This window comes from Dendropsophus ebraccatus, chromosome 6 (assembly GCF_027789765.1).
Source record: "Dendropsophus ebraccatus isolate aDenEbr1 chromosome 6, aDenEbr1.pat, whole genome shotgun sequence".
Lineage (NCBI taxonomy): Eukaryota > Metazoa > Chordata > Amphibia > Anura > Hylidae > Dendropsophus > Dendropsophus ebraccatus.
Window position 1 is genome coordinate 66,487,183 of NC_091459.1, and position 25,288 is coordinate 66,512,470.

Consider the following 25,288-nt stretch of genomic DNA (forward strand, 5'->3'; position numbering starts at 1 on the left):
ATCGCTTACAAATCGCTTTCCTTGCTTACAAAGAGGCCACTACTTTTTTTAACAAAAATTTCTGATTGGCTGAAAGTTTCAGCGTCTGTTCTATCTATAATATAAAATAATCCCGCGATCTTGCAGTTTTCATTCTCACCACTGGGGCTAAAGCTAAGCTGAGACTTCCTGTTCTGTCTGTGGCGATAAGAGGAGGCTGCTGTAAAGTGATCTGTACAGCATTTCAGTGAAATGGGAAATCAGTAGATAGAGGAGACAAACGCAGCATCTGGGAAATGACCTTATTACAGGTCACAGAGCATGCTCAGTGAGGTTTCACATTCAAGGGGACAGATTTTGACTATTGTTAGCGAAGTCCATGAGTCTTGTCGTAAAGCATGTCTTCAAAAATGCTGTTAAGAACAGCTCAGGCAAGATGGCAGTGCCCATAACAATGTACAAAAAGTGAAATAAAAAAACTACCGTCAGAAAATAAAGATTAGAAAAAAAGAACACATTTTAGTATATGACTCTAATCAGTAAAAAAAAAAAAAAAAAGACTTAACACCATGTCCCGGAAAAAGTGGAACAAAAATTGATTAAAAAGTCTGAATCAGAAGTGATTGTAAAGTAGCTAAGCTCTGCCTGTTTCTCCAATCTACGGTTTACTGATACATCATATTGTAAGTTGTGGGAGAACAGTTCAGGAAAGGTTTCAATAAGGAAGTGTTTCTCATCCCTGCGTTATTATGGCAGCGATCACTAGACTCCAGGAAATAACTTCCTGCGGCTTTCTGTCCCGATGAGCTCGCGGGATTGCCGCTTTAAAAAGGTGTGAAGTGTGATCCACCCGCTTAACTTTACCCCTTTAAGAGACTCGGTGCTCCTAAGCTTTCCTCTCTTGCCAAGGTAGAAGCAGGCGCTGCCGCCCGGCGGAGCTCACTCCTGATTGGAGGAGACGGGGCTAGGTCTAAAAGGGGAGGTCACGTGGTGTGCCATAGTCAGCTCCGGGGCGCCATTTTGGAGGAAAGTTTGGGTTTCCGAACGGTGGGAGAGCGAGAGGAGGAGGAGGGAGGTGGAAGAGGAGAAGAGGAGAAGGAGGTGGTGGGGGCGGGGGTGCTGACAGAGAGAAAGACGAGAAGAAGAAGTGGAGGGAAAGGAAATTCTTAAGGCAAAGAAGAGGCGTTTGTGGAGAATAACTTTTTAGCGCTTGGGCTGCAGCGACAATTTCTCAGCAGCCGCGGAGAAGACGACAACTTGCCCTCAGCTCCGTCATCAACAACTTTGTCCCGTTTCTCCTCCCCCTAGTGGACTGAGAGGCACTGAGCTCTGCTCACGTTACTTGTACTGGAAATCCTGGAGTTGGGAACCTCCCTTTAAGAGTGCTTGGAACAGTCTCGGGAGCGGCATCCCGCATAGCACCGGACTTTTCCACTGCTTGACGGTGGGGGGTGGTGTTCGAGAGAGCTCTCAGTATCCTCCTGCTCGGGGAGGTGGGGCAGTTTGGAGCCCAGGCGTTATTCGGTGGAGTGTGCAGCTGAGGGCTCCGGGGGCTGGCGAGCTCATCCTCCTCCTGGCAGCAGCAGCCTGTTGGTGTGTGTGTGTCAGGGGGTGGCACCATGCCTGTCAGGAAGCAAGGTGTGTGTCTTGATACTAAAGTGTTTACTGTGTGGGGGCACTGATCTGCTGTTGTTTTCTGTATCATAGGGGGGACTCCTAACTTTCTATAGTGGAAGGCTTATAACATCCCTTGACCTGTGCCCACGGGTGTCCATTCCCACTCATTGTCCACGTAGCTTATGGCTGGGCACTCCCCAGCTCTCCAGCCTGTGCTGCCTCCTCCGTGTGAGTGAATGGGACACCTTGTGTGTCTTGGACGGATCTCTTTCCTCGCTTACAAAGAGGCCACTACTTTTTTTTTTTTTGTGAAAAGTTCTGATTGGTTGAAAGTTTCAGCGTCTGTTCTGTGATCAGAAACTTGAAGCGTTTTTGTCCTTGCAGAGTAACCCCCCTGAGTGCAGGCAGACAGGTCATGTGTCATTGCCTGCTCAGGGGTAATAGGCTTTTCTGGCAGGAATTCTCTTTTTACGTCTTAGTAACAATGTAGGGTTGTGAAATGTCAGATCCTTGGAGTTGTCACTGTCTTGTCCAGCACTTCTATTCTGTTCCCCAACTGGTTGCTCTCAAGCTGTTGTAAAACTACAACTCCCATAATGCCCTAACAGATGAGGGAATGCTGGGAGTTGTAGTCAGGCTCCAGCTTGTGAGCCATAGGTTAGGAAACACTACATTATATCCTGGCTGTTTTGTCACAGTTGCATATTCTGTTGTATAAAACTTTATTTCTTCCTATACAGAATGTTAATACATTGTTGCATAAGTCTCTGCCTGTATATCAGTGCCCAGCATGTGAAGGGGAAGATTTCAGATGAATAGGAGTTTGTGTTCAGCTACTTATTTCTATTGGTTTATGGTATGTTTAGATGTGCTTTATATCCTGGGGGTTTAATGCTGTGTAAAAAGTCACTATAAGTAAGTGTGTGAATGCAGCATTAAAGGAGAAGTCCGGCGAAAATTATTTTTTTATATGTTATTACTTATGGAAAGTTATACAATTTTCTAATGTACATTAATTATGGGAAATGCTCATATACTGCTATTTCCCTTAATTTAGTGTATCAGGAAGTGTTAGAATTATCTCTGAAGCAGTGACGTCACGACCAACGGTGTAATTCCTATGGAGTGTCCAGCAGGGGGCGCACTATATATAGAAGTCAATGAGTACCATTGACTTCTATATATAGTGCGCCCCTGCTGGACACTCCATAGGAATTACAGTGTATGTAATGTAATGTAATGCACTGTACTGTACTGTTGTGACTTTATGAATACATTTATGGAATAATTTGGGGAGCAAGTGTCCTTGCTCCCCAAAGTATCCCATAGATGTATTCATTGAATACATTTGCAGGGCACCGAGCAGGGAGGGAGAGAGGTGCCATCTACCTCCCCCCTCCCTCCCTGCTCGGTGCTGGGAACATATACAAAGTACTACTCCCCCATTATCTGCAGATAATGGGGGAGTAGTACCTGTGCTATCCCTATCACCGCCCGCGCCGCCGCTCACACAGGGGCTGCTATTTATCGCGCCGCTCCTAACTACCCGCCCGCTCGCCCCGTTCCTGGCCGCCGCTCTCTGCTCATGCCGGCCGCGTCAGCCCACACACCCCCCCGGCCGGGAGCACGGCGCTTCCTGGTGTCCCCGGCCGGGGTGGGGGCGGGCTGACGCGGCCGGCATGAGCAGAGAGCGGCGGCCAGGAACGGGGCGGGCGAGCGAGCGGGCGGGTAGTTAGGAGCGGCGCGGGCGGCGGGGAATCAGCGGCGCGATCGTAAGTTTGATGCCGGGAGGAGGAGGAGGGGGGGGAGCGGCGGGGGGCATGAATAGCAGCCCCTGTGTGAGCGGCGGCGGCGCGGGCGGTGATAGGGATAGCACAGGTACTACTCCCCCATTATCTGCAGATAATGGGGGAGTAGTGCTTTGTATATGTTCCCATCACCGAGCAAGGGGGGGGAGGTAGATGGCACCTCTCTCCCTCCCTGCTCGGTGCCCTGCAAATGTATTCATTGAATACATTTATGGAATACTTTGGGGAGCAAGGACACTTACTCCCCAAAGTATTCCATAAATGTATTCATAAAGTCACAACAGTACAGTGCATTACATTACATACACTGTAATTCCTATGGAGTGTCCAGCAGGGGCGCACTATATATAGAAGTCAATGGTACTCATTGATTTCTATATATAGAGCGCCCCCTGCTGGACACTCCATAGGAATTACACCGTTGGTCGTGACGTCACTGCTTCAGAGATAATTCTAACACTTCCTGATACACTAAATTAAGGGAAATAGCAGTATATGAGCATTTCCCATAATTAATGTACATTAGAAAATTGTATAACTTTCCATAAGTAATAACATATAAAAAAATAATTTTCGCCGGACTTCTCCTTTAAATATATGGCTCTGGATCTGTGCCATAAACGTACCCAGAGTGCATGTGCGCACAGACATATCCCACATCTGTGTGCAGTGCTACATCCCTCTTTGAGCCAGGGTCAGCGTGTGTTTGTGGCACCCCTGAAGCGCCTATTGACTTCAATTGGAACTTCAGGTGGTGCACTGGAAAAAAGTGACATGTCAGTTTTCTGACTGCTTCCTTGCCTCCTGCTGGAATAATTGGGAGCAAGGTTTTCAAAGGTGATGCCACATGGTTTTTAATTTAGAAATTATTGCCCTTTCAGCACCAAAAAGGCTGCGGCTATAATTCATGTGAACATGCCCAGAGGATTTCATACAGGAGAATCTGTAGCATTTAGTATCAGATTTTTTTATTTTTTTTGCAAACTCACTATCTATGAACATACTTTAACCTCTTAAGGTGAGCCAATTTTCATTTTAACGTTCTCGTTTTTTCTTCCTTTTGTTTAAAAGACCATAGCACTTGCATTTTTTCACCTAGAAACTCACATGAGCCCGTATTTTTTGCCTCACTAATTGTTCTTTGCATTGGCAGACTTAATTTTTGCATAAAATATGCTGCGAAACCAGAAAAAAATTATATGCACGGTGAAATTGAAAAAAAAAAAAAAAAGCGCAATTCTTTTTTTTTTTTTTTTTTTTTTTTTTTTTTTTTTTTTTTTTAGTTTTTACGCCATTCGTCCTTTGGAAATACTGACATGTTATATATGTTCCTCAAGTTGGTACGATTAAAACGATATGTAACTTTAATAACTTTTATTTGATGGCTTTTAAAAAAAAATAAAACCCTCTGCAGAAAAAAAGTTCCCTAAAATCGCTCTATTACCATGCTTATAATGCTTTTATCCTTTTGTCTATGGGGCTGATTGAGGTGTCATTTTTTGCGTCATGATGTGTTCTTTTTATCTGTACCTTTTTTGCGTATATGCGACTTATTGATCGCTTTTTATTACAATTTTTCTGGATTTGATGCGACCAAAAATGCTAAATTTTTGCACTTTGGCGTGTCTTTCCGCTTACGCTGTTTACCGTGCGAGATCAGGAATGTGATATATTAATAATTCACGTGATTACGCATGCAGCGATAGAAAACATGTTCGTTTAGTTATTTATTTTTAATTATAAAATAGGAAAAGGGGGGTTATTTAGACCCCTGGGGGACTTCTAATACAACTACACTGATCTCCCATAGAGATCAGTGTAGCTGTATTACACAGCACCGATCCATCAAATCGGTGCTCTATTGCTTTGGCCTGCTACAGGCCAATACAAGAGAATACCAAGCCGGGAACAGCATCATTCCGACGCTGAGGCCCGGCTCGGTGAGATGAAGGGATCCCCCCTCCGTGATGGCATCCCGATCCCGCCACTAGACGCCAGGGATGGGATGCATTTAAAGTTGCATCTAACAGTCTTAATTAGCGTGAGCGGTGATCGTCCCGCTAATAACCACGTCCCGTGCTGCAAATAGCAGTCGGGATCGAGGCAGTTCAGAGCGGTGTGACTCCTTTTGCGGACGTATGCCGTGCCGGTACGGCATATGTCATTAAGAGGTAAAAGGGGTATTCCACTCAAATATAACTTTTCATATGTTGCTTCCCATGGTGAGACTAACTTTCTATACTTATTAGAGATGAGTGAACCTCGAGCATACTCGAGTCGATCCGAACCCGAACTTTCGGCATTTGATTAGCGGTGGCTGCTGAACTTGGATAAAGCCCTAAGGCTATGTGGAAATCATGGATATAGTCATTGGCTGTATCCATGTTTTCCAGACAACCTTAGAGCTTTATCCAAGTTCAGCAGCCACCGCTAATCAAATGCTGATTGTTCTGGTTCGGATCGACCCGAACCCGGTTCACTCATCTCTACTCATGCACAGTTTTTTGTGTCAGCAGCTGAGAACTGGGAGAAGGAGACTGAATAGATAAGTGTGAAATGAATTGTTAGCCTCACCTTGGGCAGCAACATGTTTGAGTGGAATACCCCTTGAAGACAGATAGTAAGGTAGTTACAAGAGATGAGAGAATCGCTCATCTAAATGAAGCGCTTCGTTTGATCAGCGCCCCACTCATCAAGTTGTCTGGCTTTCAGCGCTGCTCCACTCTCTGCCTCTCCTCCCAGGATGCTGGGAAAAGCTGGATCCAATCCTGGGAAACATCCCAGGATTGGATCCAGCTTTTCCCCGGTACCCAAGGTGGAGCGGCAGGGAGTGGAGCAGCGCTGACCGTCAGACGACTTGATAAGTTAGGCACTAATCAAACAAAGCGCTTCATTTAGATGAGTGATTCGCTCTTCTCTAGTAGCCATCAGTGATGCCTACTTTTTAGTGAATACCATATGATGTGTGAAGTTTGTGTTTTGTGCTTTGTTGCCTCAGTGACTACATTGTAGCCAATTATGGAAGATGTAGCTTTAGGCTGGGTTCACACTACGTATATTTCAGTCAGTATTGTGGTCCTCATATTGCAGCCAAAACCAGGAGTGGATTAAAAACACAGGAAAGATCTGTTCACACAATGTTGAAATTGAGTGGATGGCCGCCGTATAACAGTAAATAACTGCCATTATTTCAACACAACAGCCGTTGTTTTAAAATAGCAGCAAATATTTGCCATTAAATGGCGGCCATCCACTCAATTTCAACATTGTGTGAACAGATCCTTTCTGTGTTTTTAATCCACTCCTGGTTTTGGTTGCAATATGAGGACCACTATACTGACTGAAATATACGTAGTGTGAACCCAGCCTTACGCCCTATTCACACATCCTGTTCCTGTCCGCAATTGCGGATCCGCAGAAAAATAGGACCAATGTATTTCAATGGACCCATACACACATCCGTGTTGTGTACTGGGCTGCAATCCGTTCCGCAAAAAAAAGGACAGGCCCTAGTACGGACAGTAACTGACACACCCAATACAACTCTATGCAAAAATCTCAGTTTTAGCAACATTATTAATTTATTTTGTACTTGCTTTAATAGCATATAGAGCTTGGGAGACGGGTAAAAGGTAGCCCTTGCATTATTGTCAGCTTTTAAATGGACTTATACCACAGATGGTGAGGCCCAGGCATTGCCTTGGTCTGTTGGGTGAGGCTCCAGTAGAAAAAGTTTGAGAATCGCCATACTAGTCTTTACTAGGGTATGACTGTAACAGCTTTTCAGTGTTTCTGTTTTATGTTTTGTGCACGTGATTTAAAGGGAACCTGTCACCCCCCGTGCCGGGGTGACAGGTTCCCGACCCCCCGTTAGAGCCCCCTATACTTACCTCATCCCCCCGGGTCCCGCTTCTGGAGTCGGTCGGGTCCCGGAGATCTCAGCCGCTGCAGCCCGGCGCGCGCGCTGAGAGATGAGTCCAACGCTCATAGAGAATGACGGAGCGCTGGACTCTCCTGTCATTCTCTATGGGTGTTGGACTCATCTCTCAGCGCGCGCACCGGACTGCAGCGGCTGAGATCTCCGGGACCCGACCATCTTCAGAAGCGGGACCCGGCGCGATGAGGTAAGTATAGGGGTCTCTAACGGGGGGTCGGGAACCTGTCACCCCGGCACGGGGGGTGACAGGTTCCCTTTAAAGTCGTGGGTATCCTATCATTTATTGGCTGATCAAAGTGCTTGCTTCCTACCAGCGAAAATTAGCGTCAACCCTACTTACTACCCTAACCCCCCTTACTTTGAAGGCTTAGGGCCCTATTCCACAGTAACGATAATCGGCCGGATCGGCCCCATTTGGCCCGATTCGGCCGATTATCGTTCGGTGAAATAGAGAGAACGATCAGCTGATCGTGTCATCGGCTGATGGTTCATTTAGGGCCAGACCTAAAATCATCGTTCCCCCACCGCGCATCGCTACGGTTGAATAGCGGTGCGCGGCGGGCGACCGACTATTTGACAGCAGCATCATCATAAATTACCTGTCCAGGCTTCTCCGCGCTGTCTTCATCCCAGGGTCCCGCGCGCTCTATCTTCTGAATGGCCGGTCAGCTGACGGAGCGCTCAGCCAATCACAGACCGGGACCGCCGCGGCCTGTGATTGGCTGAGTGTGGCCTGTCAGCTGACCGGCCATTCAGAAGATAGAGCGCGCGGGACCCTGAGATAAAGACAGTGCGGAGAAGCCTGGACAGGTAATGTATTACTGCTGCTGCAAGGGCTGCAAGGACATCGGTAACGATGTCCTTGCAGCCCTCGCTCAACGATCATCGGGCCGTGGAATAGGCCCAGTAAACGAGCTGCGATCTAGCAGATCGCCGCTCGTTTACATCGTTGATCGTTCTTGTTAATCATCTTGTCCTGGGGTTCTCTGCTTATGTCTGTGCAGCCCATGCATTCTAAGCTTAGTTGTCTTTTCACACTTTTTTTTTTTTTTTTAAAGTGCAGTTTGTCGTAAATTTCCAGCACCTATTATGAATGGCTCCATAGGCCCAATTAACATGGAAGTTTGGCCACTGAAGTTTTCGCTTTCTTTACTTTGGCAACCTGTGCTAGGGCTCCCGATGCCCCCTTGCAGGTGCCACGCCAGGACTCTGCTGGGTTCCTTGTTGTCACAACACCACAGGACTTTCCTACTCAGCCAATCAGTGGAGCAGCATTGTCCCACTTCATTCACTGATTAGCTGAGCAGTCAAGTTCTGTACATGAACCTGGAAGAGGCAGCTGCACCTGTAAGGGACTGGAAAAAGTAAGTATAACATGTATATTATTTTGACAACATGCCCAGCCCTGTAGGAAATTTAAAAATTTACATCTAATTTTTAAATTTGCTGTGTGAAAAAGCTTCTAGAGAAAAATGTTGACTTACTGGCTGACCTGATGCGAATTGATGCATGTACTTTCTCTCATTGTGTTTCCTATAAATAAAGATTAGTAGGATCCATGAAATCATGTTTCTTACCATAATATTTTCTTTTATATTATATATCCATCCCATGGGGACTACACAAAATTACCAGGCTGCAGAACTGGGCCTTATACCTGCAACTCATTGTCAGCTCTTGGTTCGCTTGAATGTAAAGCTATAGGCAGGCTTGAGTTGTCACACAATCAGCACGATCCAGTACTGAGACAGGAAACTCAAATAATACTTTCCTTGTCATTATAAATCAACCACCACGTTGTTTATACTAAGAGCCATGTCCGAAGTGGAGATGTCCTTGTCCAAATTAGGACAGTTGCTTAAGGTAGCTGACAGGCTTCCTATCACAGGGCTTTCCTCACTACAATGGGCCTAAAGGCATGCATAGACATGATCTGTCTTCTCTCTGTGCCTGACTATACAGATCACTGGTAAGAATGATCTAATGTTAGCCATTAGGTCACTGTTGTCAGGGGATAACAATATGAAGATTGCTTGAAAACATAGAAAATTCCCCCATGGTAAAGATAAAAATATTGTGAATTATGTAAATTATTAAAATAAATGAATAAAAATAACAAAATGTGGAGAAAACAGTTTCAGACATCCTCCATGTGCTCAGGCATTAAAGCAAGTCTGCAGGCACCTCGCAATTACCCCCCCCCCCCCCCCAAACCAGTGGTACTGCATTGCTGCCATCAATCCTCGTTCGGTCCCTGGGTCCAGATGTCTCCTGCTGCTGACCTTTTTTGTAAAAAAAATTTTTAATCTGGCGGCACAGTGGCAATGAGGCGAGGTTTAGAGAATCTGTGCCCTAGGATTGCAGCGCCTCTCTTTTGTAGGGTGGGCATCAAGAAGAGGGAGGTACTGCGGGCCTAGGCTACTGAGGCTCTAGGTCACACTTCATAGACACCATGCAGCCAGATTAAACAATTGTTATTGAATTGCATGTTTTTGTCATGGAAAACAGACATTATGCGAAAAATAAAATAATCACCCTTGGCCACCTGTTTAAGTTTGTATTTCCCCCGTCCCTATCTACTATCTGTGCTTTTACTGAGAACTTTAAGCACTTGGATAATTACCACCCATGTGAAGAGGCTGTGTCTAAAGCAGGGAAGGGCAATACATGTAAAGGGGAAGTCCAGCTACTTAAAAAAACTGGCTGCCAGCAGGGGGGAACTGACCAAACACTACTTACCTCTCCACGTGCCTTCAAATCGCTGTGCTGCAGGCTCCGGGAACTCCGCTGAAAAGCATTTTTCCCCAAGTCCTGGTGGTGTCACGACGCGGGGGAAAATGACAACCCGGTTGGACAGGGCAGTTAGAGGGTTCATTTTTGGCGTAAATATTGTTCAGTGACTTATTTGCTACATTTTTGAGCGCAGCTAAAAAAAACTTGTAGGAGTGAAAAGTGTCTGGAATGTAGTCACCAGCTGAGTATGTTGGGCCATTAAGGTGAGTGGACCTGCTGCTGTGTGCTAGCATTTTTGATGGGATGCTGACATAGATTATAGATGAACGTTGTGTGAACCCAGCTTTGGGCTGGATTTTATATGGTGTGGTTTTATTTAGAGTTTTTATGCAATTTTTATATGCATGAGAAAAAAAATTATGAAACTTGCCCGAGTGTTTTTACAGGTGAAATACATGAAACTATGGCATGTCAACCTATTATTATAACAACTAAGACAATTGATTGTAAAAAAGGGAGTGGTTTGTGTGGTGATTGTAAGTCATAGCCATGAGATATGTACAGTAATGTCCAAACATTGAATTTTGTTGTTAATAATGGAGTTTGTGTATGTAGGTCAGACCTGGTGTAACTTGGATAAGGGGTGTAGTCGTACAGGTACAGATGAGGGGATTGGTAGTAGTAGTAGTAGTAGTGCAGATACAGATGAGGGGTGACTGGGCAGCTGGGGGTGCCTAAGGCAGGAGTGCACATAGCCTTCCTCCTTCTCTTACTCTGGCACACATGTTCCCCTACCGGCCACACATGTAGCTCCCTGGTCTCTGGAGGAGGCCGCAGGGACTACAGGATAAGGTGATAGCGTCGCTGCAGGTCCTGGAGCTGTACAGCGGGAACGTATACCCCCTGATCCCACTGCACAGCTCCAGGACCCGCAGCGACGCTATCACCCTTTTCTGGTATGTCATGGCGGTACTAGGGGGGTCCAGAGGGGGTCGTGCTGTGATCCGCTTTAAATGCTGCCGCTCCGGTCTATCAGCACCGGCTAATTAAGCATTTTAATGCAGCTGTCAAACCTGACAGCTGCATTTAAATGCTCTGAGCAGCACTTCCCTGGTGTCTAGTGGGTCCGGTTGCTCCACGCAATGTGATTGCGGAGGGGTGATCCGTTCTTCTGGCAGGGCCTCAGCATCGCAATTATGCTGATCGTGGCTTGGCGCTCCAGCAGGACAGAGCAATGGAGAAATGATCTCATGGATCTATGCAGTATAAATGTACTGCATAGATCTCGATGAGAGAGCTAGAACATAGCTTTATTGTAATGGAACATGGCAGGGACACACCTGTAACATGGCTAAGGACTGTGCAGTCGCAAAAGTGTCAGAAATAAAACAGTGAAACTTTATATTCAGAGCTGAAGAGATTTGTGCTCTTTATTCATCTATACATTATTATTATTATTATTATCATTATTTTTTTTTTTTTTTGCGGCATACTTCTTTATAGAATATGAGCTCTTATTATCAAAATGGTTTTAAAGAGGGTTTTCTTGTCTCGTCATGATACAACAGCATTACTAGGATTTCACATTATGATCGATGGGGAGCCAACCTAAGGAGTACCATCTATTGTGAGAAAGTGTTGGAGTAGTGCTGGATCCTCTTCTAGGATCCTCTTCTTTTTCTTCACAGCAGTACTTCCAGCCAAATAACTCTGAATGGAACTGCAGCTGGCACCATTCACATTGCTGCAGTGCAGGGAAAAAAAGAGGTGCAGTGCTGCATCGCCATACGTTCTTACAGATTTACCAAAATACTGTTCCTTTTATAAGATGGGAATAACCTCTAATTGTAGAACAGGTCTTGCAGCTCCTATTCCTGTAGCTTTTGGGTCCCTGCTTGTCAACCCTCATAGCTACTTCCAAAATGAATCCTCTCAGCAGGACCTGCCCACTCAATCCAGAGTTGGGGTACTATTACCCGGGCTGATGGAGGCCCGATAATAACTGTAAACAAGCTCTGATCTAGCTTATTTGGCCTATTACACGGCCGTTTAATCGTTTAACAAGGGCTGCATGGACATTGTTAAGCCCTTGCTTAAACTCTATACATTACCTATCCATGCTGCAGGGCTCCTCAAGCGCTCTGCTTCTCGAGTCCCGCGCGCTGCAGCTTTAGAGCGGCCTGTCTCAGTTGACCCGGCCAGTGATTGGCTGAGTGGCCTGTCATCTCAGACAGGCCGCTCTAAATCTGGAGCGCGCGGGACCCAGGGAGAAGCAGAGCACAAGAGGAGCCCTGCAGCATGGATAGGTAATGTATACAGTTTAGAAATAGTCAGCCGTTCATAAAAAGGATGTTCTAGAGCTGGAGAGGGTACAAAGACGGGCAACTAAACTAATAAGGGGAATGGAGCATCTTAGTTATGAGAGATTAAAAGAATTACATTTGTTTAGTCTGGAGAAGAGACGTTTAAGGGGAGATATGATTAACTTATTTAAATATATAAATGGCCCCTACAAGAAATATGGGGAAAAGATGTTCCAGGTAAAACCCCCTCAAAGGACAAGGGGGCACTGCCTCCGCCTGGAGAAAAAAAGGTTCAATCTCCGGAGGCGACAAGCCTTCTTTGCCATGAGAACTGTGAATCTGTGGAACAGTCTACCACAGGATCTGGTCACAGCAAAAACAGTAGAGGGCTTGAAAACAGGGCTAGACAAGTTCTTAAAGCAAAATAATATAAATGCATATGTATAGAACCTATCACCCCTCCCCCTTCCCTGTATATATCCCCTCCTTGGTTGAACTTGACATGTCTTTCAACCATATTAACTATGTAATTATAGGTCCAGCCGATGATCGTTGTTATTGGCTAATCGTTGTATTTATCACAAGGAGCGATAATCGTCCGGATAGGGCCCATTTGGCTGATTATTGTTCTGTGTAATATGGCTTTACAGTTGCAAATACACCAGAGCTATGCCACAGTTGCACCAAAAAATGTCTTCGGACTTCTGCTTCTTTTACTATGCATTTTTGACACTTGTGAACAGTTTTCCAATGGCTGCAAAAGGGGGTGAGGGCTAAAAGGCCAAAGGGATGTGACTTCAGAAAAAGGATGTGGCACCTAATTCTGGTGCACATTGAAGTTAATTAATAGATGGTCTAAACTTAAACTAAGGCCTTATTAACATGTCCCGCAAAGTTGTCTGTGATTGCAGATCCGCAGTCACGGACCAAGGATCTGCAGTCCTATTGTGCTATTCACACTAGCCACCTTTTCACGGCACTGCAATACGTTTTGGAAAAAAAATAGGACATGTCCAATGTGGATTGTGATTGCATTACAGATAAGCCAATAGAAGTCCATGGGTTTTTTTTTTTTTGAACATTGCAGAGATCATTTACGGGCAAGCTAGTCAATTATTATTTTTTTTTTACCAGTTCAATTTTATTAACTAGTACTGTGCAATCTTAGCAGATACGCTACAGATGCAGAGTAAAAATAACAAACCCATATGCGGACCTAAAAAATAACTGAACATGTGAATGAGCCCAATGTTAAAATGCGAGGAGGAAAAAACAAAACTGAAAACTGGTGCAGCCCTTAAAGTGTCACTGTCGTTAAATTTTTTTTTTTTTTTTTGGCAGAAATTAATAGTACAGACTATTTTAAGAAACTTTGCCATTGAGTTTATTAGCCGAAAAATGAATTTTTGTCATGAAAAAGCAGTTTAAAGCTCTCCCCTCTGTCTTCATGGTTTTCCTATGGAGAGAGGAGAGATGAGGCATCAAAACAGGACAACAAAGAGTTAATTTACAGCTGCCTCTCCAGTCTCTCTCCTCTGATGTCACCGCTGACCTCTCTGACCTCTGAATAGCTCCCCCGCTGTGTAATCCTTTGTTTTCTGCTCTTTGCTGCCACTAATCTTGCTCCTTCCTCCTCCCCCCTCCCCTCTCCATAGCTCAGACAGGATCCGACTGATGAAAAAGAGTCGAGTTTTTCTGATAATGGGAAAAGGCTTTTTAAATGCAGATAATGACATATTTTCCTAATAAACCCAGTTACAAAGTTTATTAAAATCGCCTGGACTATTGATTTCTGCAAAAAAAAATTTAACGACAGTGACTCTTTAACCCCTTAGCATCCCATGACGTATCTGATACGTCATGGTGGCGCAGGGAGAGTTCAGAGAGGAGTCCCACCGGGATCCCGCTTTGAACGGCACCGCTCCCAGCTGGTAGCTGCAGCCGGGGGGGGCGCCTCTATTAGCCGGCGCGGGTCCCATTGTCGTGCCGGCTAATTAAGCATTTCAGTGCAGCTGTCAAACCGGACAGCTGCATTGAAATGCTTTACAACTCACGTTCCTGGTGTCTAGTGGGTCAGATCCGTGCTTTTGGCCGGGCGGGGACTCAGCGTCGCAATGATGCTGATCCCAGCTCGGCAATACAATGGTATGGCCTGCAGCAGGCCATACCAATGTATCACCGATTACAATTATCATTGCTGTGTATATACAAATATACAAACATATTTGCAATCGCCCAAACTATTAAATTATCTAATTCCTGATCTCGCACGGTAAATGGCGTAAGTGCAAAAAAAAATCCTTAAGTGCAAAATTGCGCATTTTTGGTCGCATCAAATCCAGAAAAAATGTAATAAAAAGTGATCAAAAAGTCGCATATGCGCAAACAAGGTACCAATAGAAAGTACAGATCAGGGCGCAAAAAATTACACCTCACACTGCCCCATAGACTAAAGGATAAAAGCGCTATAAGCCTGGGAATGGAGCGATTTTAAACACATTTAATTTATATAAAAAGGTTTTCATTTTTTAAAAGCCATCAAATAATATAAAAGTTATGCAAGTTACATATCGTTGTAATCGTTCTGATGTGAGGAACATAGATAACATGTCAGTTTTACCATAGGGCAAACGGCGTAAATACGAAACTCCCTGAAATGAAAACAAATTCCTTTTTTTTTTTTTTTTTTTTTTTTTTTTTTTTTATTTCAATTTGACAATGCAAATGATTTTTTTCCGGTTTCCCAGCATATTTTATGGGAAAATAAAATCTGTCAATACATAGTACAATTGGTATTGCAAAAAAAAAAGAATAGGGCTCATATGAGTCTCTAGGTGAAAAAATACGAGTGCTATGGCCTTTTAAACATGAAGTGGAAAAAGCGAAAGGCTCTGTCCTTAAGTTAAACTGTTTTAGCACATTTAGCACATTTATCAATCTATCTGTGGACAGAAGTGTCTGGTTTTCCCTTAAATTCCAATCGCAGCTCATCTTCATTTTTATTCTACAAATTGCAACCTGAGTCGTGATTGATTGCCATGGGATATTGTGGTTTTGTGGCGATTTGAGAATATCCTACTGCCTTCCCTGTAAGTGAACGCAGTCTTAACTTTTCATTCTTTCCTCAGCTAGATTTCTAAATATTCAGGGATTAATAAAATATATACTGAATCGTATGGTCCCTAATATAAATTCCTGTTTTTACATCTGTGTAGATACGCAGCGTGCTCTGGACCTCTTGGAGGAATATCGCACCAAACTGAACCAAACTGAGGATAAACAGCTCAGAAAGTCTATCGAGCGGGTCATCAACATATTTCAAAGCAACCTTTTCCAAGCTTTAATAGGTAAGTTGACTTAGGATGCAAATGCTTGCTTAGGCCCCATTCACACGTCCGTGTCAGTTTTTACTGTCAGGAAATCCTGATCAGGAGGCCTTAAATGTCATCCGGATAGTATCAGGATTTCCTGACAGTAATCCGTTTTTACCTTCAGGAAACCATCAGGAAAAACCTTCAGGATTTCTTGATGAGAAGAAAAATAGGACATGTATTTCTGCAAACTGGATGGGCACAGCTTGCAGAATTACAACTCCCATCATGCTTGGCTGACAGGTCATGATGGAAGTTGTACTTCTGCAGTCTGTGGTCACCCAGGTTGAAGTACATGATGGGAGTTGTACTTCTGCAACCTGGATGGCCACAGGCTGCAGAACTACAACTCCCATCATGGCCTGTCAGCAAGGCATGGTGGGAGTTGTACTTCTGCAACCTGGATGGCTACAGGCTGCAGAACTACAACTCCCATCATGGCCTGTCAGCAGGGGCATGGTGGGAGTTGTACTTCTGCAACCTGGATGGCCACAGGCTGCAGAACTACAACTCCCTTCATGGCCTGTCAGCAGGGGGAGCCGCGAGTGGCCGCCGGGGGTACCTGCAGACAAGGACGAAGAGGCAGCAGGAGGCCGGGGCAGAGGCGGAAGGTGAGTGGAACTCCGGACGCTTTCCTGATGTGCATCAGGAAAGCGTCCGGGGTTCGGGCGCTCCCATAGACTCCTATGGGGGCGTCCGGGCCGGATTTCCGGACGAAAATGGGACCGGTTCTAAAAAATCCGGTCCTATTTTCCGGAACGGACACCCTTCTGGAAAATTCCGGAAGGGTGTCCGTGTCCAATGAAAGTCTATGCGTCCGGAAATCCGTCCGGATTTCCTGATAGGAAATCCGGGTGGTTTTTCCGGACGTGTGAAGGGGGCCTTATATTTTCATGGCTCCTAAAGACCTCTAGGTGTTCACATATTTGATCTAATATTTTTAACCCCTTCAGTGATATTAGGCACAATTTTCAATCACCATAGTCTGACATCTACAACTTTTACATTTGTCTATGTAGCAGTGTGATGACATATATACACTGCGAGAACGCAGAGCCATAGCCCATTACTACCTAGCATTGCAGCTGATTTTGCTGCAAAACTCACAAGAGGGTATTCCCATCTTAAAACAACAGAGTTACATTTATGAGACACGTCCAAGTGAAATAATTTTGCAAATACATTTATTAAAGGAGAAGTCTGGCGAAAATTTGTATTAAAGTATTGTATTGCCCCCCAAAATTTATACAAATTACCAATATACACTTATTACGGGAAATGCTTCTGAAGTGCTTTTTTCCCTGCACTTACTACTGCATCAAGGCTTCACTTCCTGGCTAAAATGGTGATGTCACGACCTGACTCCAAAAGCTGTGCGGGCTGTGGCTGCTGGAGATGATGATGGCAGGGGGACACTGAGGAACACAGGGCACTGGAGGGACACTGAGCATCCCTCTGCCATCATACTCTCCAGCAGCCACAGCCCGCAAAGCTCTGGGAGTCCGGTGGTGACATTTTATCCAGGAAGTGAAGCCTTGATGCAGTAGTAGTAGTATTTCCTGTAATAAGTGTGTATTGGTGATTTGTATAACTTTTAGGGGACAATATAATACTTTAATAAAAATTTTCATCAGACTTCTCCTTTAACCAAAGTTGCCTCCTTCTCCTTATATGCTTCTATTTCCCTCCGTTTGTTGACAGCTTGCTGTCTAGGTTACTGACCACCACTCTTGTTTGTCTATATATAGATGTAGTTTACATATTTAGGCTAGGTTCACACTATGTATATGTCCGGCCGTTTTTTTTTTTTTTTATTTATTTAAAAAAAAAAAAGCATAGGGTCCCCCCTATTTTTATAACCAGCCGGGTTAAAAACCAAGCAACAGCAGCCTGGTAACACCAGGGTGGGAAGAGCCATTGGTTTAGGCCCGCCCCAGCCTAAATCTTACCAGCCTGCTGCCGCCCCAGTCCAGGAGCCCCAATTTTGACGCTCTGGGACCCCTGGTGGCATTGGGTACTGGGGTAATAATGGGGGGATTAGTGTTAACCATTTTATACCGGCTAACACTAGGCCCCAACTAAGCAGTGGAAGCCGTCTAATAGACTGAATCCATTACTAAGTCTATAAAGTAAAGAAATAAAGACAAGACACAAGTGAAACTTTTTTTTTTTTATTCAAATAAAAACACCCCACACCCCTCATTGACCATTTTATTAAAAAAAAACAACAAAAAAACAACCGCTGGTCATCGACGTGGTCCATGGAATTTGACGTAATCCACTGGATACCGATATCTGAAAAACAAAAAGGGAGAAACACACAAAAAACACACAAACAGGAGCACAGCACCCATCATTGTGAGCGGTGTTGTGCACCTTACAGTATGCAGCATCTTTACAGATTGCTACTTACAGTCTGGCCCCCAAGGGGTTAAGGGAGGATGTATTGCATCCCCCTTAACCCCTTGGGGGCCAGACTGATGTCAGACTGCACCCATACCAGCAAGGAAGGGGTTAAGTGACCCCCCTTCTTTGCTGGGATGGGTGCAGTGCTAGGGAGGGGGTGGGGAGAGCTTTATACTCACTCTCCGATGTCTTGCTCTTCTCTCTTCCATCTTGTCTCTTCACCGTTTGCGGCACAATGAAGTCACTGTGCTGCGGACGGCTCTTTTATATTTGCGATCAGCTGATCGCACATATGATTCAAAATGTTTCTTCTAATAATGCTATTGTGATAGCATAATAATAAGAAACGTTTGATGTTTTAATTTAAGTATTGATTAGTACAGAATGCTCTATTTACCGGGAATATGAATTAACGGCTTAATGGAGCTTCCTGTACTAATTAATATTTAATTAATAAAACAAATTTTTGTTGTAATAAAATCAGTTGTGTTGTTCAATAATTTAATTTAAACTAATCCATACTTGTGCAATTAAATATACTGTAAAAAAAAAAAAATAAATAATATATATATATATATATATATATATATATATATATATATATACATTTATTTATATATATATATATATATATATATATATATATACATTTATTTATATATATATATATATATATATATATATAATATATATATATATATATATACATTTATTTATATATATATATATATATATATATATATATATATACATTTATTTATATATATATATATATATATATATATATATATACATTTATTTATATATATATATATATATATATATATATATATATATATATATATATATATAAACAGTATATTTAATTGCACAATGATGGATTAGAATTAAATTATTGACCAACGAAAGGGACTTTATTACAAAGAAAACGTGTTTTATTAATTTAATATATTAACTATTAGAGGCATCGGCATTCGGCATTATTGCCGGCTATTTTTTAAGTACTCCGTACCGGACCGCCTGTAAATCCACGGCCGTGAATTTGCACAATGGTCTTGTTAATTTTTTACGGGTCCGTTTACGATCAGGCCGTAGGCTCATACGTAGTGTGCACTGTGCAGCTGTATATCGTATACTTACCAGCGTATGCATCAACCTCAAAACTATGGGCGAATATTCGCAGCTCGCACTACGGCCGTACATATACGTAGTGTGAACATAGCCTTATGTATAAATGTATGCACCGTACGTCTATATATACTTCAACCAAACCATTGTTTTTAGAGCAGAGGGGTTGGCTGTAACCTAGACAACAAATCTAAATAACAGGTTAGATTGCTCTAATCTTTCCCCTTAAAGCGACTCTGTACCCACAATCTGGCCCCCCCCCCCCCCCCAACTGGGAGCTGTATAGGCGAAAAAAAGGACTTCATCCTGGCTGCTCCCCGCCTGTATCTAGTCACTGCGCTCTGCCTGTCAGCGTGCTCGGAGGGATGATTGACAGGCCAGTAAAGGACCTCTCTGCCTGTCATTCATCCTCTCCGGGCACGCTGACAGGCAGACCGCAGTGACTAGATACAGACGGGGAGCAGCCCAGATGACTACTTCCCTGCCGCTGCCTGTCATGCACTGGGGGATTAAAGTGTTTTTTTTTTCCAAGGTATACAGCTGCTGCAAGAGCTGTATACCGCAGTTCGGGGAACCATATTAGCCTGATTGGGCTGATTGGTTCCCTTTAACACAAAACAATGGGACTGTACCAGTGCTCCCATAAATGATTTTCCTTTTGAGAAGACTTGATGTGAGAGAAAAGCATTTAGGGTTGTTATGGCTTAAATAAATTACAATCAGTAGTTTTATAAATACAGTATTAGAAAAAAGGTTTCAGTAAGTAAAAATAAATCTCGGTGATACATTCCCTTGAAGTTATTTTTGCTTCTTAGTTACTGGTTGGCTATCCTGTGGAGTGCTTATGAGATAATAGCAGTGTAGGAACATGATTCTAAGGCCTTATTCCCGCGTTCCTTGTATGGTCTGTAAATATGATGGATGCGCTACAGAACTTCTAGCATCATGATTCATTATGATGCCGGGAGCTACAAATCATTTAATTGTTTATGCTACTTATAAAAACAGATATGTGGAAACAGTCATTACACAGCTATTACCCAACCCAGTGAGGGGGGGGGGGGGTAAGCAAGCACTGATCTGTGAGATCAGCGCTTGCTTACATAGCCTATTAGATGATCTATCTATGCATATCATGCAGCCCATACTTTGGACACTTGGCGTCTGTATGGTGAAATAATAACCATGTATGCCTACCTCCCCACGCTTTCTCTGGTCCCCTGCTGACCATCATCTCTACAGTTATATTGAGCATACCAAATGTCAAAATGTTTGGGTTTGGCAATGTTAGCCAAACTCAAACGCTCTGTGTTTGATTTCCCACAGCTGCAGAAGTTGAATGCTGCCCTAGGGAGTCCTGGAAAACATGGACACAACCACTGATTGTATCCATGTTTTCGTGGAAGCTCTAGGGCAGCATCCAACTTATGCAGCCGTGGAGAATCAAACGCAGAGCGTTCAGGTTCGGTTAACATTGCCAAACCCAAACATTTTGATGGGTTTGCTTAACACTTTACAGTGACTGGCTGTGGGACTGTCCAGTCTTGGTCCTTGATTGGCTGAGCGGTTTGTCACTGTGATTGCTTTGGTCAGCTGGGGACCTGGAGAGAAGGTAGGAGGACACAGAGGGAGTGTGGAGCGGTAAGCATTCTGTACATGTTCATTTTATTCTATATACCGAATAAGCTGATGGCCACGCATCACGTATAACATGGTGTGACCCACAGTCAGTGACTGGTTTATTTTTAGACTTGTTGAACTACAACAATCATTCGATGAGCGATTGGTCACTCCTCAGCTGATTAGTGTATTTTATTATATGGAGCAATATCTGCCTAATATTAATCGCTTATGTAATAGTGCCTTTATTAGTGTCTATACATATTACTAGAGTAGCAATGTGGTCAAATTTAACAATCAATAATACACATTTAGGAAAGATGGTTAAAGGTTCTCGTCCTAAGCTACATCTCCCTCTTATTTTATTCATTATTGTTCTGACAAGATTTGTTTTCCGTAACTTTCAGATATTCAAGAATTTTATGAAGTGACCTTACTGGACAATCCAAAATGTACTGACAACTCTAAGGCACCTGAACCAGCATTGCCCGTAAATGCATGGGATCTTTCCAGTCTCCCTAGCTCAACTGTAACAACAGAAACTTTGCCAAGCAGTCAGAGTACAGAGGTATTTTTTTAGTTATTATTTTGGTGGTTTAACAACATCTTGCTAAAGGGTACCTGCCTGTTAAAATAAAAAAAAAAAAAAAAGACCAAGATTTATCAAAGTGTGTTTAATAGAGACTGATGTAAACTGCCTATAGCAGCCAATCACAGCTCAGATCTTGTTTTATTAGAGCTGAAGGCTTTAGTTTTAATAGTTTTTTTCTGTCATACTTGGAAAGCCAGAGCCAAAGGTTTGACTATCCAGGCATGATGGGTAAAATAAAACACAGGTGCAAGTAAGGGATTAAATTGGGCGTGCTTCTGATTCTAGCCTTTGTCAGCAGTGTCAGCCCGATGATGATGGGTTTTGAGCATGAGCTGTTGACAGTGTATGTAATACAGATATAGTTACAGATCTATTAACTAGCAGATAAAATTTGTAGATTTAATATTTGCTGTGCACATGCAGAATTCTACCTTGACTATCATCTCTTGCATTGGAAATCTGCAGCAAAATCCAAATGTAGATTTCTTTGCAGAAATGTAATCTATGCGTTTTGTGTGAACAAAATCATAAACTGTGCGGTCACTTTTTCTAGATGCCGAAATTTTCATAATTATCCATATAACATATTCTTGTAAATGCCTTCTGTTAGTAGTTCCTTTAGTGAGATGAGAAAACTCATTAAAGTAATAGTTGTACTCTAGTTTCCAATAGGTACTTAAGGTACTCTTCCAATAGATGTTTTGAGTGCATTTTCATTAACACCTTTACACATGAAAGCAATAGGTGCTATTAAATTATATACAATGTTAATTGGTTTTGTTAACTTTGGCAGTGAATTTGCTTATTGCCACCACTGTGAAAATGTTATGTGTTATATTGCAGATACTGAGGCATGTTCAACTTCTAAAGCAAAATGAGCAAGAAGTTTAGACATACCACTGTGATATTCTCTTTTGGATAGCAGAAGCCTAGCATGGATGCTACAAGATAATAAATGATCACCTTTTTAACATATCTATATGTGGATCTAGTATTTTTCCCCAGTAACTTCATAAATACACTACTTATCTTGTACATGGATTGAGAGCGTTTTGCAAGAAGAGCTCACAGTTTTTCAAAATTGTATCTTAGTTTAAGAGCATTGCTTTGGTATAAGAGCTCCCTTTACTGGGTGGGAGAGGGAGTGGGGAGGGGCATGGTCTGCATAGGGTGGTCTACAACAGTGCTTCTCAATTCCACTCCTCAGGCCTCACCAACAGGTCATGTTTTGAGGATTTCCCATACAAAGATCACTTGTGATAATACCTGATGCACGGAGTATAATTATATCACCTGTAACATACTAAGGAAATCCTCAAAACATGACCTGTTGGTGAGGCCTGAGGACTGGAATTGAGAAGCGCTGGTTTACAACATTGTACTGTGACCCAGGAAGTCTCCCTCACCTTTTCAAATAATGTATTTCCCATCCTCTCCATTCCTTCTAAAATGTGCATGCACTCACACCCAGCTATACACACTGCTATTATAATGTGCCTGCACTAGTGATGTCACAATACCAGAATTTTGAGTTCGATACCAATACCAACTTTTTTTTTCCAATGCTCGATACCAATTCGATACTGAATAAATTACATAAAACCCCCCCCACAAGAATAGAAATTGAAGTCATGTAACACTAGCTAGCTCGGGATGATGGGGGCTGTAGTCATGTAACACACAGACACAACAGCTATCAGGGGGGATGATGGGGGGTGTAGTCATGTAGCACACACAGTTCAGCTACCAGGGGGATGGTGTGGGGTGTAGTCATGTAACACACACACTTCAGCTACCAGGGGGATGGTGGGGGCTGTAGTCATGTAGCACACACAGTTCAGCTACCAGGGGGATGGTGGGGGCGTAGTCATGTAACACAGACACTTCAGTTATTGGGATGATGAGGGCTGTAGTTGCACACTTTTCCTTCTTTCAGGGCATGGTGAGCAGGATTTGGGCGGCAGGGTAATCTGCAGGTTACAGCCCCCTCCCCCGTCAGAGCACGGCCGACCTCCTGGTCATCCCCCCCTGATGTCTGCCCCTGTCGGGAGTTATCTGAGGGCCCCGGCCGCTCCTCCTCACAGTGCAGCCAGATGGAGTGGCCGCATCTCCTCCTGACCTCCAGCCTTCTCCTTCATCCTCCTCTCCCCGACCCCTGCTCTCCCTCCTCAGTCTCCTCACCTCCAGCCTTCTCCTCCGTCCTCCCGCTCTCCCTCCTCAGTCTCCTCACCTCCAGCCTTCTCCTCCGTCCTCCCGCTCTCCCTCCTCAGCCTCTTCACCTCCAGCCTTCTCCGTCCGTCTCTCCCGGACCTCCCGCTCTCCTCTGTGCAGCTCCACATGCCACATAAATCATCTCTCTGTTAACAAAGAGTGTGGCTGAGCCGGACCCTATTATCAGACAGACGCCGGCAGCGGGGGTCTGTTACACACAGTAGCCGACCCCTGCTGCATATGGAGCGGCTTAGGAGGGGTTAATGCCGCTGTCAGTGTGACAGCGGCATCAACTCAGTTACATAGCCGGCAATAGCAATTGCTATGTGCCGGCTATTTGAAATTGGCGCCGCCGGGAACGGAGGGAGAGAGAGCGTGGAGGAAGTGACAGGTGGGAGCAGGGGGCGGCATACAGAGAACACGGCCGGTGCTCAGATAGCCGCTGGCCGTGTTCTCTGCTCTATACTTTATGTTAAGCTGCGCTATTATGCAAATTAACAAAGTATCGATACCAGGAAATCCTGGTATCGAAACGTTTTTCTGCCCGAAATATCGATATAGTATCGATATTTCGGTGCATCGTGCATCCCTAGCCCGCACTCACACTCAGCCATTCACACTGCTGTATAAAAATGTTTTTGTCAAGGTTCTCCTGCACAGTTCTATGATTCTTACTTCCTTATTGGTGCATGCTGAACCCCCCCCCCTCCTTCCCCATTGCTGTTATGTGACCACAGAGCCCTGCTTCTCTATTCTAGCCTGTTGTACTACACTACTGCATTATGGGGATTTGCAACTCCAACCTCTATCTACAAACTGCTGCTGTTTTTCACATATATGCAGTTACTATACATTTTACACCACATGCTGATTGCTATACTGTACAGTAACTTATAATATAGCAGTTTCTAAATGTTTGGTTCTATTGTTTTACATGTTGTTCGGAATAGAAAATCATTATTTCCCGAGCGACATGACAGCCCCACCAGAGAGAGGGACTCCGCCCCCCAGGGACAGGAAACCTAGAGAATAAAAGGAAAGGCCCTCCTCTCCACCCTCAGTGGTTTCCTGTCCCTGTGGGGAGCCTGGAGATGAAGCATGCTGGAGCTCCCTCTAATCCCTGGTGGCACGGTGCGGCAGATGGGGAGACTCAAAACTGGCCCTGGTTGGGTCTAAAGGACAACTCTCACTCCTCCAGATGATCCGGTGCACAGAGAGGTCTGGTGATGGAGAGGCAGGAGAATCCCGGAAGTGACACGCAGTGACGCGCCGCGGGATTCTCGGGCAAGCCGTCGGAAGTGATGTCAGACGTCGGGCGCTCGGCAGTGCAATTCAAAAGGCACAGCTTGCAAGGGGGAGAGGTGGCCAGCATCCAGCGTTCTGAGTGCCAGCACCATAAGCAGCGAAGGGAAAAGAGATGCTCCTGGCCTAGAAAAACCCAGGGTAACAAGCAACATCACACCGGTAAGCTGTATCTCTCCTAAACTGTATCTTATGCTGATAGATTGTGTTGTTATAGGAGGAGGAAGCTAGAAAATCTAAATCTGCAAGGAAGGATTGTAGGATTTGCAGAGGGAGGCTGC

General features: G+C 44.1%; 1 protein-coding gene across 11 annotated transcripts in view; it reads left to right on the forward strand.

The window, feature by feature from the left end:
• Positions 1–1,055: 1,055 nt before the first annotated feature.
• Positions 1,056–25,288, forward strand: part of DLG1 (discs large MAGUK scaffold protein 1) — a 187,632-nt gene continuing 163,399 nt past the window's right edge. For 10 of the 11 annotated variants that reach the window (XM_069975081.1, XM_069975083.1, XM_069975082.1 and 7 more), the window contains exons 1-3: positions 1,057–1,617; positions 15,593–15,724; positions 21,310–21,470. In XM_069975081.1, the coding sequence (XP_069831182.1) occupies positions 1,599–1,617; positions 15,593–15,724; positions 21,310–21,470 (312 nt within the window). In that variant the 5' untranslated portion in view covers positions 1,057–1,598. Of the gene's footprint in view, positions 1,618–15,592; positions 15,725–21,309; positions 21,471–25,288 lie in introns of all 11 variants that reach the window. The other variant, XM_069975086.1, reaches the window with a different exon arrangement.